We start from the raw sequence: 18,676 nt of genomic DNA, 5'->3' as shown, positions 1-18,676 counted from the left end.
TGATTTTCTGACTGTAGATTGTCGGAGACCAAAGGCAAATCAGTCAGTCAAGGACAGTCTACTCAGTGTGTCTGCCATTTACCCAACGCAGCCCTCAGGGGCTGGTGCAGACCTGTCAGAAGGGCAACAGACTCGCAGTGGCACTCTCTAGCACACACACACACACACACTCTCTCTCGCTCTCTGTCTCTGACTCACACAGACACTCACACTCACTCACTCACTCACTCAGCCACTATAATAGGGTCAGAGGAGAGGCCAGGCTATCAACCAGTCAGCCATTTCAGTCATGGACTCAAGACTCAGTGCTTTAAAAATGGTAAACATGAGATTTTATTGTGTAAACAAATGGAAACAAAGGAAATTGTCAATAAGGCACCAACACCTTTTGTTGCTTTGTGCTTTGTTCTCTCCTTAGTTCTTTCACTGCCTTTGGCAGGAGATTAAATACAGTTAATCTACTGTAGTTGCTCTAACCTAGATCTTAGTGAGGTTGCCTCAGCCGCATGTCCACAAAGCCTAATTGCTGATAAGGCTGGATGAAACTTGAATTGGCCTTAAGATACAAACAGACAAACACACATTGTGGCTATGTCCGAAACGGGGAAAATGCTGCCGTCTAAGATAGCATTCAGTGGCAGCGAGGCATTGAGGCATGTCCGATTCAAATATTTCTATGAAATGCTGCGTTCTAAGATACCTTCGTCTTGCCGAATTTTGAAGGCAGCATAGATGTATCCTTCATGCTGCCTTCAACGTCCAAAATTCTGTTTAATTGTGAGCAGCTGTTGCTGCTGCGGAATTTTACGTTATTCTGCTTTCTGGTATCCTGGCAACGGCATTCTGTGTTGCTGTCTTGCTAGGCTGTCCGAAACAAAGTGCGTAGCTGGTACCTTGATGCCTGCTACGGCAAGTGACTAGTTAGAGAGCTGGGGGCAGCGAGATAGCAGACAGCTGCCTTCCGCTTCGGACAAAGCCATTCTCTTTCTCTTTTGCGCGTACAGACACAGACACAGACACAGTCTTTTGAAGTCATCTCAGTGACCTTGCAAGAATGTGGATAAAAATCCCAGGACAGCATTTACCATGCAGTAATATTTTGTGTGTTTGTGGGTATGGATGTGAAGTTAATGTCTCAATGAGAAATGAGGCAATTTATCCAGTGTTGGGGGAGATCACAGTATGATATTATTGCAATTCTGTCAATTTTACAATCAAGAAAGTATTGCTGCAATGATTCTGCAATGTATTGCAATTTATTTCTGCCCCGTAGGCCTATTACCTTTTGTATACTGGGAGTCTCTGCAGACATCTTGGTGCAGTAAAATTGTCCTTGACTCTGACTTCCTTTCCCATTACACTGACAGAAGAAAAGATAAAGGTCTTGTAATGTAATGTACATCGGAGTAGACGTATGTCACGTGTTACAAAGAAGTGCTGACACAGCTTCAGCATCTTGAACATGAAAAACAATAGCTTATTAATTATTTTGATATGAGTTTAATGGCCTAATGGGGACATAAACCTTTGTGGACCTACATGTCGTCAATACACTCAACATTTAAGACCAAGACAGAACCTCTGTCCATAATCCTCTGCTGTGAGATTGCAGTTCATCTCCTCCTCGGTGACAAACATGATGAGTGGCATCAGGGTGTAATTTTAGTGCCGGTGCTAATAAGCCCCCAGTCTCAAGGATAGTCACTGGAGGGCCGTTTCCTGGAAACACGTATCAGCCTCAGCCTCTTGTCACATATTTCTGAGAAATGGCACAACAAGTAATGGAAAAGGAACACCTCAATTTGGAAAAGAAAGAAATTGTCAGGCCTTGGGTGATAAGGGAAGCAGGATTTTTGCCTTAGTTTGTATGACATAAGCTTAAGAGCCTTTTTTAAAGAACTGTGGACAAAGGAATAAAACAGAGACAATGTGACAGACAAAGATAAAGAAAAGAGGATGAGACCGACAGAAAGAGATCGACAGACAGTAAATATAATAAGGAAATATACAGCTCGTCAATTCTCCATAGCAGGGGATGATTCCACGCTGTACCCCATGATGTCATTCAATTCAGGTCATGGTGGAGACCAGGGATACACGGTCATCCGCACACCGTCCCATGTGACTGACCACGGACAGAGTCACTCTGTTTTCCTAAGTGCTCAGCAACACTCCGCCTGCATTTAATCACGGACCGGCCAGCAGAATTTGGACGGGTGACACAGTGGTGCAGAGCAAGAAGCAGAAGCACAAACAGAACACAAGAAGTTCTTTTTCTGTTCTGCACGCTTGTCTCTGTCTGTCTCTGCCTTTTCAAAGCAGTGCAAGCAGACGTTCGGGTCTGCCATGTGGACTGAAGTAATCTTGAAGAATTAAGTTACATTTCGGAAAAGTAAAAACTTGCAGAACTTGCAGAGCCACAAATCTGACAAGGCAAGAAAACACATTCTTCTTTCTCAAGAAAAAACAAAACAAAACAAAACAAAACTGCAGAACTCAACAACCTTGCTCACCTTTTTTAAAAGTGTGCACCCTCCTATTAGAAATGGGCTGTTTCACAAGCTGCCAAGTATTAATATAATCCACAGAGTGGGAGTCATGGACCACAAATCCAATAACTGACCGTAATGCGGAGAGACCCATTGTGTGTGTGTGTGTGTGTGTGTGTGTGTGTCTTTCTGTTTAACTGTCTACATGAGACAGATTGTGTGTATGTATGGTGTGCCAATGTCTGTATTGGTGCTTGGGCTCCTTTGATGCAGTAACTCATACCTCACCCTTGTCTGCAAATAAATCCACTCAAACTGCTGGCTATAAAGGGGTTGCTGTTAGTTAGCTGATGGGTTCTGTTCAACTGAGTCATGGCTCCTATGACCAGATTTAAACATGTGGCTACTATGCACACATTATGTCAACAAAGACCCCCTTTCACTCTAAATAGGGCAACTGAAAAGGTGCACTCTAATTAAAGTGATTAAAACCCTATTTGTTTTTGGAGTGCTTTTTTGAGCGGGCTAGCAGAGGCGGATGAGAGGCTAACATTAGCGTCTGCACTCTCCTCGGTTTAGTTGCTGGGAAACCAGGCCAGGGAAACCTGTTCACCTTTACCTTATAAAAATTTGCCATGTCACTGCCTTTCCAGGCCCTATCAGTATGCATATGGGGGATGTTTTTTAGGCAAGGGAAGCTGGCTGTTGAATATTTCAAGCTACAGTTCAAGCCCCAGCTATGCTGCATTGCATTATTGGTTGCAAAAAAAAAAATATTGTGTCAGGGAGTGTGTTTTGGTTTTTCACATAAGGAAGCTTTGCAGAATACATAACCGGGCCATTTTTGGCTGTACAAGAACTAAATTGCTAAACTGTAGACCTTGCAAATATATATATTTTAAATTAGAAAGGGTTTCAGAATTTTTTTGTATTCAAACTTTGGGAATACTGATGAATCATGTACCCATGCTTTTTATAAATCCCACTTCTTTCTTCTTCCTATTCGTTCTTTTTCTTCCTACTCTATTTTTGTCTCTCTCTCTCTCTCTCTCTCTCTCTCTCTCTCTCTCTCTCGGTCTCAGGACTCTCTGACAGCATGAATTATGATGAGGCAAGTGAGGAGGAGGAGGAGGAGGAGGAAGAGGAGGATCACACTCTTTCAGTCTCACCCAACACAGAGTGTAACCGTCCAGCATCGGCCTCCAGCACAGTGAGAATCACATTTTTCAAACTTTCTGCTGTAATTCCCCCTCTGAATGTACCAAAATATGAAACTACCGTATCATCTGTAAGTCAAACATTTGTGACTGTATGACAACCTTATATTCAGATATAATCAGTGGGCTAAAAGCTTTGTGCTGTTTTAACATAACCATCTAATATGTTATTTTTGCAATCAATTTTCAGTTGATAGTTTGGCTGTTAAAATTTAGAACAGTTTGGTGAGATTGAGAGAGGGAACTCTAGTACAAACCAGTCCAATTTTATGAAGTTGACCCCTGACCCCTGATTCCTTATGTGCCTTACAGGAGTACGTGGCTCCTGGCTCGCCTTCCTCAGAAATCCCCCCGATTGACGCAGACCACCTGGAGGAGTTTGTGTTACGGCCCGCTCCTCGCGGCACGACTGTCAAGTGTCGCATCACCCGCGATAAGAAGGGGATGGACCGTGGACTCTACCCCACATACTTCATGCACCTGGAGAAGGAAGACGGCCGGAAGGTGAGCAGAGAGGGGAAAGGAGGAGTGGGGAGGAGGAAGAGAAGCGCAGAGGGGCTGGAGGACTATCTGCTTCTAAGTAACTTCACATACACTTAAAATCATGTCAGATATCTCAGACAGTGTTTCTTTAATTATCACACAAATAAGCAAATAAAAAAAAAAACACTATCCGTACTTTTTGTTCCCTCTGATTAAAACCATTTTTTTGGTTGCAGAGGTGTATACGGACTAAAATTAGTTATATCGTATTCTATTTTATCTCATGTCTTTTTTCTCTGTTTTAGTTTTTCCTTCTGGCAGGAAGGAAAAGGAAAAAGAGTAAGACTTCCAACTATTTGATATCTGTGGATGCCACTGACCTGTCCCGTGAGGGGGAGAGCTTTGTGGGGAAGCTGAGGTAGATATTACACCCACACAAATGCATACAAATGTACACACACACACACACGCACGCACACAGGCACGCGCACACACACACATATTGACTTCCTCTGTTCATGAGCATTAAAAAAGGGCTTTTGTTGTCCACTTCCAGGTCCAACCTTATGGGGACAAAGTTCACAGTGTACGACAATGGCACAAATCCCACAAAGAACCCGGGTACACTCCTTGAGGAAAGCAACACACGGCAGGAGCTGGCCGCCATATGCTATGTGAGTCATGCGATCATGTATACATTTAAATAGACCTACAATAAACATGTAGAGTCATGCAAGAATTCACAACAGCGTGTGTAAACATGAATACAACACAAGGCAGGAGCTGGCTGTCATATGCTATGTGAGTCACACGATCGTATATATTTAAATATACATCCATAAAAACACATATAGCCATGCAGGCAAGTATTCAGAATAGCCTGTGTAAACATGCTGAAAAACATACACACATGAACACATCATGTACACTCACACATACATTCAGCTGTGTCATTACTACACTGAACAGATAAGTATTGTTTGTTTATTGATTATATTATAACAAAAGAGTTTTTGGATTTCTGTTGTTATAGGAGACCAACGTTTTGGGCTTCAAAGGGCCCCGTAAGATGACAGTCATCATCCCTGGGATGAACATGAACTTTGAGCGGATACCCGTTCGACCAACCAGCGTGAGTCTACCTGGCTTGGCTTCTATATTAGATGAACTATGTGTTGACCACTCTTCTGACGTTTGTTCAGGCTTGTGAGTGTTACTTGTATCTCAAAAGCCACTGAGATGCATTTAGGTATGAATATGTATGTAGTCATTCATAGGGATAGGGAAACAAGCAATACTGCAAGAATAACCTGAAGAGACTTGAAAAATCCATGAGCGCCTCTCCCCTTTTGTGGTTGCAGGAGCAAGACACTCTGCTGGGCAAGTGGCAGGGCCACGCTCTGGACAATCTGATTGAGCTGCACAACAAGGCGCCAGTGTGGAACGACGATACGCAGTCCTACGTACTCAATTTCCACGGTCGGGTCACCCAGGCCTCCGTCAAGAACTTCCAGATTGTCCATGACAATGATCGTGAGTTCCATCTGTCCTTCGCCATATTCGTATCATCTGTTCATACTGGTCTACACGTTAATGATGATTCAGTGCCACACAATAGATGGGAACATAAAATATTAATAGACATTTTCCTCATTTGTTCTCTTATTGAGCCTCTCCATGCTATTTTTCTCTCTACAGCGGACTACATCGTGATGCAGTTTGGCAGAGTAGCCGAGGACGTCTTCACTCTGGACTTTAACTACCCTATGTGTGCTCTGCAGGCCTTTGCCATTGGCCTCTCTAGCTTTGATAGCAAACTGGCCTGCGAGTGAGCCACCCATCCTCCTTCACACATTCAGAGTCACACACGCGCTCACCCACACAAACACATCCACCATTAACAAGTGAGCTCCCCTCTCCCTCAGGACCGCTGCGTGTTATTGTGTGTGTGTGCGGTGTGTGTATATATGTGTGTGTGTGTGTGTGTGTGTGTGTGTGTGTGTGTGTGTGTGTGTGTGTGTGAAACGCTCACCTCCTAGCTCATTGCTGCTACACAATAATCTCCCATCCTGCCCTGTTTAGTCTCGGTGGCCGGCACTACACCCTCCAGAAGAAATAAATCCTTGTCCCAGCGCCAGCGAGGCTCTCTGTGATATTTTACATTCAGAGGTACCAGACATCGAATCACTGGAGAAGAGTCAGATTTCAATCAGCGTTTTTAAAATGAGAGAAAAAAAGAACAGCCTCTTTGAAGGGAAACCTTGTCATCTTCTGACAACTTTTTTCCTGAGTTTGCCTCTGTGTACATCTGTGGGTAAATCTAATTATCATAACGTCTTTAATACTGTTTATCTGTGTTTGTTGTTGCTGACTTAAGTGGACGGCTGTAGTTGTAATGTTGTTTTTTATTTCTTCAATAATTGGTCAGCCAATGGAAGGAAAGGGAATGGTACTCTACTGTGCACCAGCGCTGTACCTTGCCTGGACCAACCAACTGTAGGGACAATGGACAATGAACTGGTCATGGAGAAAGTCTTAGTGGTCTCTTACCAACATTTCATTTTGATGTTTGATAGTATTCAAAACACAACTTTTGTAAACTTGGAGTTTAATCATTGATGTTATTCTAGGTTACTTGTGTGTTCTTTTTTGCCTTTTAACTGTGTCAAGACTTTGGACCACCAGTGCTGCAAACTTTTCTTTTGTCGCTTATTGTGAAGCCTCTATGTCACTTTGCATTGCTTGTCATGATAAGACACAGCACAGTTGTCTTGTCTGTAACTGTTAAATCTGATGAGATACGGAATGTTCAGAAACGTTTCGCACCACCACAGAAACTTTTGTAGAAGCACTCCGTTCAAGTCAAGACAGAGTCGGTGATCACTACTAACTGAATCATGCTGAATCAGCGATTTCAAAGGAGCCTTTGACTTACACTGTACATGGCAACTCCATGTGACTTTCCTATTTCGCCTTTCTTTTTTGGGAATGTTTCCTTTTTGTGTGCTGTGTTCAGCTATCAAAGTGAGGTTTACGTGGAGTTGTGATGTAGCCTTTTTTCCCAGCATGCACTTTTGTTTTTTCTCTCTGTGTGTGTCTTGCCGGCTTTTAGCTTCACAAGGACACTTAAAAGACAACCCCAAGCCCATAACACACACAAAACAAATGGAATTCTGTGAAGATGGGCCAGAAAGGGATATTCCTAAGCATTGCCTTAATATTTAGAACTTTGCATTAAGGGCTTAACATCAGGGTGGATGAGTTTGAAATGGTATGGATGTAAAGGGGAGCTGCATCGTAATGGGATGTTGTCTTGTATGTGCACAGACCATGTCTTGGGACTTTTGTTCCATAAGAGTCATAACAAGCCAGAAACATTAGAGTGCTGTGTGTGTAGTGGACGCACAAGATCAAAAAGTCCCTGCTGCATCAGTAATGTGGATAGCAATGTTTTTTTGTGAGTGTTTTGTGTTGATTTTGTCTTACGCGCTGCATCTCATTAGCCAATCATATACTGGATATCAAAGGAATGCATATTTTTCCACTTAAATGAACTGTTATTAAAAATGGAATTTGCACAAAGTAACAATTATGGAAAAATACCCTATTTAACCTTGAATAGCAACCAGGGGAAATTAAAGTTAACGTCAGCTTTAGCTCAAAGGTCTAAATTTTATTATATTTTTAAAAGATGTTATTGTTTTACAGTCATTTGTAAATATAATGAATTATGTCATGTTGAAAGTCCAAACTGTTTTATCTGACTGTTTTTTTTTTTTTTAAATACAAAACGTTGCTGCATGGAATATAAAGCTTCATGTGTTGTCATGGGATACTGGATGAAGAACACTACAATGTTCTGTGCAACTGGTACCTGAGAAAACCCATACACATACCATCTCACACAAAATTCAGCTACTTAATTTCTATAACTTGATTTGGCATATATGCATGCAACACATAAGACATCATTGATAGTTAAATTTTATCCATAAAATGGAAGGATGTTTAATGCGGAATACAACAAATAACACTAACGTAAAAACATGTAAACAGGATTAAATTATATAAATGTTTAAAGTGTCTGTCTTAAGGCATTGAATTTTTAAAAAACACAATATCATATGTGACTCACACTATGCCTGTCACATGTAAGCGCACTTATGGTTTCTGGGCATCAGATGCCACGTTCACATGTGATCCACTGAGGTCACGCACAACTCTCTTTGCTCTATTTTGAGTGGACACAACTTACAGCCCACCCAGAAGTAAGGGTAGACCTTCTCGGCGAAGCTGTGCTTGAAGGTGTAGATGGACGTCCCATCTGCCGCGTCTGAGAAAGCCACGCGGCCCCTGTCGTAGTCCAGCACCACGCGCACCCGCTGGGGCCTCTTCTTCAGGTTCAGACGGGTCAGGGGGGACGTGCCGGCAAAGTACATTTTGTGGTAGTAGTACACCGACAGGTAGCCATTCTTCAGCACAGACGACACCTTCTCCTTGCGCTGCACCCACTCCTTGGCGACGCCCAAGACCCAGGCGGTGTTCTCGCCCACTTCCACGTCCCAGGAGTGGCGGCCCGAGCTGAAGCCCTCGGACCCCAGCACGGCCGTGTCTGGGCAGAAGCGCTCAGGGTTATCAGGCAGCGGCTGCCGGGCCTCGCCGTCCCTGACGCTGGTCAGGCTGTCGGAGAGGATGAGCCAAGGGGCAGCTGTGTTGGGGTCCAGGGTGACTGGAGCTGGTGAGAGTGGACAAAAGAGTGCGGTTGGTTAATGCTGTAAGCATCCTGTGAAATGATGGTATACAGTGTCTCTGGGCTACCCTTCAGTTATAGTACTGTGAAACTGGTAATAGCTATTTAACTCGAATTGATCTGTTGCTTCACAGGTATTGGTGTTGCCACTGCTGCCTTTAGAATGTCTTGCTACTGATGCCCCTGCTAGGCCTACAGTTCTACAATTGCTGTCAATGGTACATCTTAATTAACAGAGCAAACCCTGGGTGTTTTGCCATCTGAACCCAGCAGTTTTCAGGTACTCACTGTATTTGACCACACCAAGCATCTTCTCCCAGACCCTGAACTTGAGGGAGCCAAGATAGCGGGCCACATTGATGAGTGCCCCTGGGTTCATGGTCGACTCTGGAAAAGTGCACTGGGCCCTAAAATTAAAATTTTTGTGTTACACATAAAGGTCATCTAAAAGATTGAGCATGACAAGAGTAACCATCTTGTAAACATGTACTTACCTCAATAATGTTTTCTTGCATTTCTGAAGAAAAAAGATAGGCAACTTCAGACAGTGAACATGGTTTGCATGGCCTAGTTTCAGCTCCAAAACATTTGAAAGCCTGCCTAGTACTTACATGAAGGATTGTTAAGTTTTCCATCTCCATCTCCTCCTCCATGGCCTTAATGGTTTCCGAGAGGGCGGCCATGTTGCTGGCTACCTCAGCAACCTTCTCGCTCATCTGTTGGCTCTTTCTCTCCTCCTCTCTTTTTAGCGCTGCAATTCGCGCCGCCTCCTCCACGCGCAGAAAGTGATGCAGCTTCTCGAACTCCTCCTGGATGCTCGTGGCTGTTTGCTGGGCCTGGGCCTAAAAGAAACCCAGAAACAGCAAATATGTGTTTTTGTTTTAGTGCTAGTGCTATGTATGAATGAAACATGTCGCTTAAGAAGACTGACCTTTATGTGTTCGGCTGTGCTTTCAAAGCTTCGTTTCATTTTGTCAAACACCTCCAACTTCTCTTGTAGTGCGTTCAGAGCAGACCTCATCTCTTCCTGAAAACCATTAGCCTATTAGAAATGTCTTTTTTTTATATAGGCCTATATATAAATATATTTGCGTCTACAAAAACTGAGGGGGAACATCATTCCCATACCTTTACGTCAACAACGGCCTCTTCAACGGGGCAACACTCGTGATTTTTGTGTTTTCTTGAAGTGTGACAAATAACACAGATTGGCTCTCGGTCGAGCAAGCAGAAGAGTTTCAGTCGTTCTCCGTGATATCGGCATAGCTCCCCTGGCTCACATTCCTCGCGAGTATCTGGGGGCATGGAGATACCTTCTTCAATCAACGAATCGCACAGGTTTTTCAAGGTGAGACTGGCCACTGGTTCATCCAAGGACTCCGTTCGACAGAGAGGGCAGCTTCTTGCTGCGTGCTTTTGACCCCAGTACTGCTGCAAGCAAGTGGAGCAGAAACTATGGCTGCATTTTAACACAACGGGGTCTCTGAATATGTCACAGCAGATTGGACAGGAGAGGTCCTCTTCTGACAGGGGTAGTCTGCTTGCCATAATACTAGGCACGGCGGTGGATTCTGTTGTGAAAATGAGCAGTAAAGGTTAACGTCAGCAGGTCAAAACAACCATCAAACAAAGCTACTTAGCCCGATTTGGACACTTTCTTTCTCCAACGTTTAGGCTATCATACTTCAACAGCACTGACAGTTCACTTCGTGGGAATTTTGCTGTCCGCTGTATCGACTTAAATCTAGTTATTTTCTCTCATAATTCATCTGTCGTTTGTAGCCTACTTACTTACCTAATTGTCTCCGTTCACAATGTTTACAAAAACGTCATTAGGTGAAGTCCAACAGACTTCCTATTTCCTGTTCAAGAGACCTCCCCAAAAGGGTTGTCTTTGCGCTAGGACCGGAGAAAGAAAAAAGTCCGTAGGCTATTGTTTCATGTTTAAAAATAAATAAGTGTGATGTTAATTGTAAAGTTCCGGCTTTCATTAAATGTAAGAATTGACAAGTTCTGGGACAAGCTTCTGGGCATGTAAAAAAAAAACTACCCGAGTCATATGTAGCCTACGGAGCGCCCAATGGGACATGGTGGGAATTTATCCTTAATTTATGTTTTTGATCTCTCTCGCTATAGTTTTGCTTCTTTCGCAGTGTTTAAGGATGAATGCAAAAGTAGTATTTTAGTGGGAACACAAAACTTACTGCGAGAAAATACAAAAACATTGCGAGGGAACGTAAAAGGAGCTCTAAAAAAATAATTCCCACCATAGCGCTTCGCATGCTCCGTAATGGACCATAAAGATAATGCATATAGCTTTCTGTCCCCACCTGGTGGACAAAAAGCTAATTTTTCATCAGTTTATCAAAACGCATGAGAAAAAAATGATTTCTTAAAAAAAATGAATATCATCTAAGCTGATATCTAATGTATTAATATCATGGATTTTATTAGTGTTTCTTTAAGTGCTCATAGGAAACATGCATTGCAAGCAAACAGTCAATGGCCTAAATGGTTTTATTGGAAACTTGTTGGCAAGTTCACAGGAAACAATCTGTGTTCAAAAAGGTAACATTGACTTTTAGTATAATGTAGGCCTACTTCTTTGCATATGTTTCCTTTCAACTACATTTATTCTGTGATTTACATTAAAACATTATTTCATTCATTATTAAAAGCTGAATTGCATTTTATCACAGCGATTTTATCACAGCAAACAATGTCTTAGTCAGTTAATTTTAGATTGACAGCCCTAAATGTGTGATCAGACACCCTGACCATGACAATATAAATTATTTTGCAATTTGTGTCACAATACAATTATGTTTCTAAACACTTCCTTATTAAATCAGTTTTACTATCGTCCGGCTAACAATATTGAGACAAAAAGTCACTTTGTGCTTTTTCCTGGAAAGAGACTCGTTGGGCAATTGGGATCTCCACTACAAAAGTATGGAAATACTTTCTCTTTGAATTTGCAGGTGTAGCTGTACAAGGTGCAGTTTCTATGTGGGTCACAGAATTTGACCAGTCCCTTGTCATAGTCTAGCCATATTCTTATCAATGGAAGATAACGCACAGCTATTTGTGGCTGTCCTCTCACGCCCACTCTGTATACACCGTCACTGAAACGTATGCTCCAAAATCTACCACTGGGCTCCATCTTGAGAAGTTCCTTCCGGTCCACATTCTCTTCAATCACCCCAAGAGTCCATTTATTACTGTTCCCAACCCCAACATCCCAGCAGTGTAGGCCCGCAGTATAACCCTGCGAGCCGAGGACACCAACATACAATCTCTCAGGGTTATCTGGAACCGACAGTCTCTGTTTTGAATATGTGATAGTTGTGCAGCCCTCCGAGATGATCAGCTGGTTGGATGCAGTGAGTGGGTCGAGCATAACAGGAGCTTTGATGAGAGAAAGGAAAGGTATGAAAACAGGCAAAGTATCAAGTCTTTGGTTAAATGTTATTTTACAAATTGACCATGGATCATTTAATCAATAAACATGTTTTATGACTGACATGAAGCATAGGATGTCTTTGAATTCAATAATAAGTTAAGCCATGACTTGGAGATGACAAATTTAACATCCATAAAGCATGCTAATATCATCATTATTGACAATATAGAGGTTAATAAGCAAAACATACATTTTTGGATAAGATCCTTCATTTGTGCCCACACCGTGAACAGTGAGCCAGGGAGTGTTATGTCTTCACAATGAACCTTTGGCACTTTGACTATAGGCTCCACAGCACTATTTTTTAATTCTGGGGTAAATAATATTTGTGTCATTCACTGATAGCATGAATAAATAAAATTAATAAAAATGTGCATTGAGATACACCGCCTCACCTTTCATTGTTCATACTATAGTTCTGAAAAAATGTCAAGTATAAATATTAGAAAATCATCCCATACAAGCAAATTCTTATATAAACAGGCTACAAAAATACATTTTAAAAAATCTGGAAGGACTCCTCATTACATAAACAATAAAAATTCTGGATTGTCACTCCACCTTCAGGAATGCACTGTTTTCCTCTTCTATTTCCTGTTTCATCACTTGAATGGTATCTGAAAGTCTTGTAATCTTCTGGTGTAATTTGGCAAGATTTTTTTCCACACCACTGCATTTTTGTTTCTCCATTTCCTGGAGAAATGTGATCCATTTAGCCTCTGCAGTCTGCAAAGGTGTCTACATACCTTTACCATGTTGGTAACTTTTTCATTATCTTCCTTTGCCTTATTTAACACAAGCAGACTCTCCTCTAATACTTCAATTCCTGTTCTTAACTTTATCTGAAAGTGAGACAATACATTTTGGTGATTTGGAAGAAATAATGTTTACGGCATATTAGAGAGGTCAGATGGCTGCTGCAGAATCCTCAAACTTACCTTCAGATCTTGAGCTGCCTCTTGAATAGGAGAGCATTTGTGGTTTTTATGTTGCTCGGAAACATAACAGGTGACACAAATGGGCTGATTTTCCTCATAGCAGAACAGTTTCAATTTCTCTCCATGCAAGGAGCACACATCATCCCGTCCTGTGGTTATATTCACACTTTTTAAAGACTCACAGAGACTCTTGAAGGCCAGACTCAGTGTTGGCTCCTCAGACGAACACTCCTTCCTGCAGACGGGACACAGTAGAACTTCCAGAACCTTCCAGTACTTCTGCAAGCACTCCTGACAGAAGCTGTGACTACACTTCAATGTCACAGGGTCCCTGAAGATGTCACAGCATATTGGGCAGGCAAGGGTTATCTCTGACAAAATAAGTTGGTCAGCCATGGGGACAGTTTGATGAGGCTCTTTGGTTGTGGCAGCTGGTGAATGCTCTGTCATGGCTTTAGTTTCATTTACTAAGAAACCTGCACAGCTAGTCATACAGGCTCTAGGATCTTGCAGTTTACGTAAGAGGATGTATTACATAGTGACCATATTACCTCCTCCCCTCACTTCCTTTATGACATAGACCAGACCGGGTACGTTTATTTATAGAGCACATTTCATACAAAGGTGTGTTTTAATAGACTAGCCTACTAGACAAGCAGTTTTACCAAAGTAGCGATCACACAACTTGAATCTTCGGCGCTTGTGCCGTTTATTAAACACAACAAGTATATTGACACTAATAGCACTGGGCATGGGTATTTGTAGGCCAACTGGTTGAATTATATAGACATAATTAAACAGGGTTTATTTACAAGACATTGTAGAATCAGAAGACTAAACAGCCCTTTTTCTGCACTTATTCATGGCAGCAGATGTAACATTACATGTACTAGCAATAACGCCAGACTGGATAGTCCTGGCAGCTGCATGCTGGCTTTTTAAGGTAGATTTGTTAATTTGGGTGTCTTCTTTAGTTCTGAAGCTTGCTTTCTTGTGCATACATTTTTCTTTTTTGGGCCCCACTCTCATGTCTCCTATGGCCAAACATTTGACATTTGACCATTTTTCTTACACTTCACTTGACTCACACGAGGCCCCCCATATGGCCGAGGCCCTGGGCCACAGCCCCTATAGCCCTTTGGGTCAATACGGCCCTGGGCATGGCTGGACTGGTTGACCAGCTCTCTTATGTCTTTTGACAGACTCAGAGAGACTCTTAATAATAATATAATAATACGTTTATTTTATATAGCGCCTTTCTCAAACCCAAGGTCGCTTAACATAGTTGAAGGAAAACAACAGACAGACAAACAATAACAATAACAAAGCAAAACAATAACAATAACAAAGCAAAACAATAACAATAACAATAACAAAGCAAAATAATAACAATAACAAAGCAAAACAATAACAATAACAAGACAAGCTATGTGTGGAGCTATGTGTTGGGTGTAGAGGAGAAGTGATCATTAAACAAAAAGTCTTGAGATGTGCTTTGAAGAAGGGAAGAGGTGGACAGTCACAAAGAGGTTGGGGGAGGGAGTTCCAGAGTTTGGGGGCCAAGGCACTGAGTGACCTGCGACCCAGGGTGGAGAGTCTGATGCGGGGGATAGATAGGAGGCTCTTGAAGGCCAGGCTCAGTGTGGGCTCCTCAGATATGCACCCTTTCCTGTAAATGGGACACAGGGACACATCCAGGTCCCGGCACTGCAGAAGGCACTCCTGACAGAAGCTGTGGCTGCATTTCAGTTGCCACAAGGTCTCTGAAGATGTCACAACATATTGGGCAAGCAAGAAAATTTGATTAGTAAATGATTTTTTAACACAAAAAATTGATCAGCTTAATAGTTTCTTGGTTTGATTGTGGCTGTCGGTAAAACTGTGTCACAGTTTAGATTTAATTTATACAGAAACTAGCTCATTTTGTGAGTAACAGGCCCTGCCTATTTTTTTGCCCACTGTCATTGAAATGTTAATACAGTTGTAGTACTTGTAGAAACAGAATAATCTGTTTGGATACGTCATCTCTAAATTAACTCCCAAGTGTTTATGCAAGATGAGATATTGCACAAGGTTGATTAATATGTACAAACACTTTTTCACTCCCTTCTCCCACTCAACGACTTTGTAACAGGTTACACATAATTTAAAGTTATATGTGGTGCAGTGTTTATTGAAAATGATTTGGATATTCATTTATGCTTCTAGTTTCATTAATGGTATATCTGTTTGTTTAGTTCTTTTTAGCAGTTTGCTTTCCATTCCCAGGGGCTTGTTTAGTTATTCTTCTAATGTGTTTTTAGAATGATGCAACCAGTCATATCTCACCATACTGTCAACTCATTCATTTAAGTTAGTCAACTATAACTGTCTGTACGGTAGTGGTTCAAGGGCTAGAGGAGCCGCTCTACAACCAGAAGGTCCCTCAAATCCTTGAGTGTCAGCTGTGGCCAGTTCCTCATCATGGGTAAACTGAGAGGCATAATTCTGTAGAGAATGCCTACTTTGCTTTAAAAGTGACAAGAGACCGAGCATTCTGTAAGTCTATCCAATAATTTATTGCAGTAGTGACACAATCTCTATTAACTCTTTCCGACTGTTAGGGGAAACAGGCGCAGTGGACATTTCAAACTTGTAGTGTTGAAGTAGGGGAACAGTTTCTCGGTAAACACATCAGTGAAGCTATACAAAGTCATATTTGCAGATGGATCTGAGAATGACACCTCCCCACGCTCGTAATCCAGTAGGACTCTGATGACTGTAGGTCTTTTGGCTACATTGAGTTCAGTTGAAGCCTTGACACCAGCCCGGTGCTTCCCTCTTGTGAAGCGTATGCTCCACAATCCAGTATCTGGCTGCATTGCCAGGTACTGCTTCCGCTTGATTGACTGCCTCACCACTCCAAGGGTCCAATTGTCATTGTCACCGACCTCAACATCCCAGCTGTGACGACCAGCAGTGAAGCCCTTTGATCCCAGCACGCCAATGTGAAATCGTTCTGGGTTATCAGGTACTGTTTGCTTCTCTTCTGTGTATGTAAGTGAAGTAAGATTATCTGCGATGATTAGCTTGGGTGAAGCCGTGTTTGGGTCCAGAGTCATTGAGCCTTAAGGGAGGAAATCATAATCAATTTATGGCAAACACATTCAGCCATACATTGAGGGAACAGCCTCCTCTGTTTTTGAGCCATATGCCAGTATTTTGTCTAAAACAATTCCCACAGGAAGTTGCTTACAGTTGACTACAACAATTGGACTGGTATAACAAAATGTTTACAGTTGTATTCCTATACAGTGTAAATCAGGTGCTTTATTGAAAGTAATTTATAATGCAGAGAGGATTTTGTAATTGTAAATAACTGAATCCTAACATTTGATTGCATAGAACCACAGGACTTTCTACACTTAACCATTCTGATGTTTAAAAAATGATCATTAATGCATATGAAACATACTCACAGACTGGATGAAATGACTGCAACCACAACTCATGATTGAGAGGGTAGACGTATTTAGCCATGTTGATCAGTGCACCTGACAAATCCTCTGATTTTGGTGTTGAGCATTTGAGTCTAAAAGATAGTTCATCATGCACACTGAGTCTGTGTATTACCTTAAGGCAGTAAAAGTTGTCAGGGGAATGAACAAGACATACCTCTCGGGATTTGAATAGTAGTTCTGAAAAAAGAAAATCAGACATATGTATTCTAGAATGCTCAGTCTTGTCAGATCTAGAACAATTTTGACAGGTAAAATCAGCCTTTTCTTTGTATGACCAATACAATAATCCAATATTAACATCTGATTTTGGTCGCCAGCCAGTTGAATAAAAGTCTACCTGTAGAAACAGGATGTCATCGGATTCCATTTGAAGTTTTACTCTGTCGATAGTTTCTGACAAAGTAGTAATCTCTCCATGCACCCTTTCTATTCTGCTCTCCATGTCTCTGTGTTTCTGCTCCTTTTCCTCTCTCAGGGCCACAAGCTTGGCTTCTTCTTCCTTGCGGAGGAACTGATAAAATTTTTCAAAGTCCTGAATAACCTGCAGCTCTGCCGATTGTGCCTGAGTCTGGAAACATAGATCAAGATGACACTGTTAAAGAGAGATAATTTGTCTAGTTAATCCTGTCTAGTTTTGTTTATCATCCATATAATATCCTACCTCTATGTGAGTGGCCATGTTTTCAAGATCATGTTTTGTTTTCTTCAGGATGTTGAGGCTTTGATTAAAATTAGAAATCCCGTCTTCCATTTCCTTCTGCACTTAAATCACAAAATAAATCACAGATGAATAATGCATGGCAAAAATGAATACGATAACAACGTGTCAGAGTTAATCAAAATAGATCAGTGCACAATGCATCATGGGATTGACTGGAAAAGAATGTTAGCATCAGGCAGCTATACACTAAGCTTACGATTACGAGTTAATCACAGTCCCACAGTGCCATGCCCATTTTCGTGACAACATCTCAGACAAACACTGTGACTTTACCTGATATACATTAACTGAAAAATTTAAATAATTCACAAAGAACACATTTCAGTGGCAAATTGTGTGACACAGAAAAAAGCCTCACCTTTATGTTCCCCACAGCTTCCTCGATGGGGGAACACACATGATTGTTATGTTTTTTTGATGTGTGGCAGATGATACAAATAGGCTGCTTGTCTTCGAAACAGAACAATTTAAGCTTCTCCTCATGCAAGGGGCATAGCTGGTCAGGTTGAACAGCCCTGTTTATTCTTTTGAAAGACTCACAGAGACTCTTAAAGGCCAGACTCAGTGTTGGCTCCTCAGACGAACACTCCTTCCTGCAGACGGGACACAGTAACTTCCAGAACCTTCCAGTACTTCTGCAAGCACTCCTGACAGAAGCTGTGACTACACTTCAATGTCACAGGGTCCCTGAAGATGTCGCAGCATATTGGGCAGGTAAGGTTGGCCTTCAGTTGGTCAGCCATGGGGAAAGTGATGAGGCTCTTTGGTTGTGGCAGCTTGTGAATGCCCTGTCTTTAGTTTCATTTTCCAAGAAACCTGCTCAGCTATGTAAGCCCTGCCCTACTTTATCTCTTGGCTATTGCAGTACTGTGCTAGTATCTTGCAGTTTACATAAGAGGGTGTATTACATATTACCTAATTTCTTTCCTAGGCCCGATGTCATAAAATAAGGGAGGTCACACAGAGTTTAAGGTTAAATGTGCTATGCAGTGTTTAATGACAATTATTTGTTTTAGACATGATAATATTTGTTTGGTCCTTTTTTTTCCAAGGTGCCGACAACTCCTGACAACTTTGGCTTTTCCCCCCATCTGGCCTCAACACTACCACACTGC

The 18,676-nt window shown here is 41.9% G+C and overlaps 3 protein-coding genes and 1 pseudogene across 10 annotated transcripts in view; 1 reads left to right on the top strand and 3 right to left on the bottom strand.

Moving 5' to 3' along the window:
* Positions 1–8,113, top strand: part of tulp3 (TUB like protein 3) — a 32,067-nt gene extending 23,954 nt beyond the window's left edge. For all 3 annotated transcript variants that reach the window (XM_076296499.1, XM_076296498.1, XM_076296500.1), the window contains 7 exons: positions 3,572–3,699; positions 4,019–4,210; positions 4,495–4,607; positions 4,746–4,863; positions 5,223–5,321; positions 5,551–5,722; positions 5,888–8,113. In XM_076296499.1, the coding sequence (XP_076152614.1) occupies positions 3,572–3,699; positions 4,019–4,210; positions 4,495–4,607; positions 4,746–4,863; positions 5,223–5,321; positions 5,551–5,722; positions 5,888–6,021 (956 nt within the window). In that variant the 3' untranslated portion in view covers positions 6,022–8,113. The remainder of the gene's footprint in view (positions 1–3,571; positions 3,700–4,018; positions 4,211–4,494; positions 4,608–4,745; positions 4,864–5,222; positions 5,322–5,550; positions 5,723–5,887) is intronic.
* Positions 8,114–8,167: 54 nt separating this feature from the next.
* On the bottom strand, positions 8,168–10,928 carry LOC143136046 (zinc-binding protein A33-like). Of its 2 annotated transcripts, XM_076296502.1 has the most exons (7): positions 10,735–10,928; positions 10,068–10,510; positions 9,871–9,966; positions 9,551–9,781; positions 9,434–9,456; positions 9,228–9,346; positions 8,168–8,924 (listed from the first exon to the last, which is right to left on the bottom strand). In XM_076296502.1, exons 2-7 carry the CDS (start codon positions 10,485–10,487, stop codon positions 8,380–8,382), a joined length of 1,434 nt encoding a protein of 477 aa, XP_076152617.1. In that variant the 5' UTR covers positions 10,488–10,510; positions 10,735–10,928; the 3' UTR covers positions 8,168–8,379. The 2 variants fall into 2 exon arrangements, with proteins under 2 accessions (XP_076152617.1, XP_076152616.1); XM_076296501.1 differs by lacking the exon at positions 10,735–10,928 and having other exon boundaries at positions 10,068–10,727.
* A 510-nt stretch (positions 10,929–11,438) lies between these two features.
* Positions 11,439–13,784, bottom strand: LOC143136044 (nuclear factor 7, brain-like). Of its 5 annotated transcripts, XM_076296496.1 has the most exons (5): positions 13,341–13,784; positions 12,964–13,244; positions 12,798–12,820; positions 12,593–12,712; positions 11,439–12,347 (listed from the first exon to the last, which is right to left on the bottom strand). In XM_076296496.1, the coding sequence occupies exons 3-5, from the start codon at positions 12,802–12,804 to the stop codon at positions 11,830–11,832; spliced, it is 645 nt and encodes a 214-aa protein (XP_076152611.1). In that variant the 5' UTR covers positions 12,805–12,820; positions 12,964–13,244; positions 13,341–13,784; the 3' UTR covers positions 11,439–11,829. The 5 variants fall into 5 exon arrangements, with proteins under 5 accessions (XP_076152611.1, XP_076152612.1, XP_076152607.1 ...); XM_076296497.1 differs by having other exon boundaries at positions 12,798–13,244; XM_076296492.1 differs by having other exon boundaries at positions 12,593–12,820.
* Positions 13,785–14,025: 241 nt separating this feature from the next.
* LOC143136043 (zinc-binding protein A33-like) lies at positions 14,026–18,364 on the bottom strand (annotated as a pseudogene).
* Between the last annotated feature and the right edge of the window lie 312 nt (positions 18,365–18,676).

The sequence above is a fragment of the Alosa pseudoharengus genome, unplaced genomic scaffold, assembly GCF_046254945.1.
Source record: "Alosa pseudoharengus isolate Yale_2024_CS ecotype anadromous, Long Island Sound unplaced genomic scaffold, YU_APseudo_1.1 YU_APseudo_1.1_scf_20, whole genome shotgun sequence".
Lineage (NCBI taxonomy): Eukaryota > Metazoa > Chordata > Actinopteri > Clupeiformes > Clupeidae > Alosa > Alosa pseudoharengus.
Note: the sequence above shows the minus strand (reverse complement) of the source record. Positions and strands in the feature narration are given on the sequence as shown.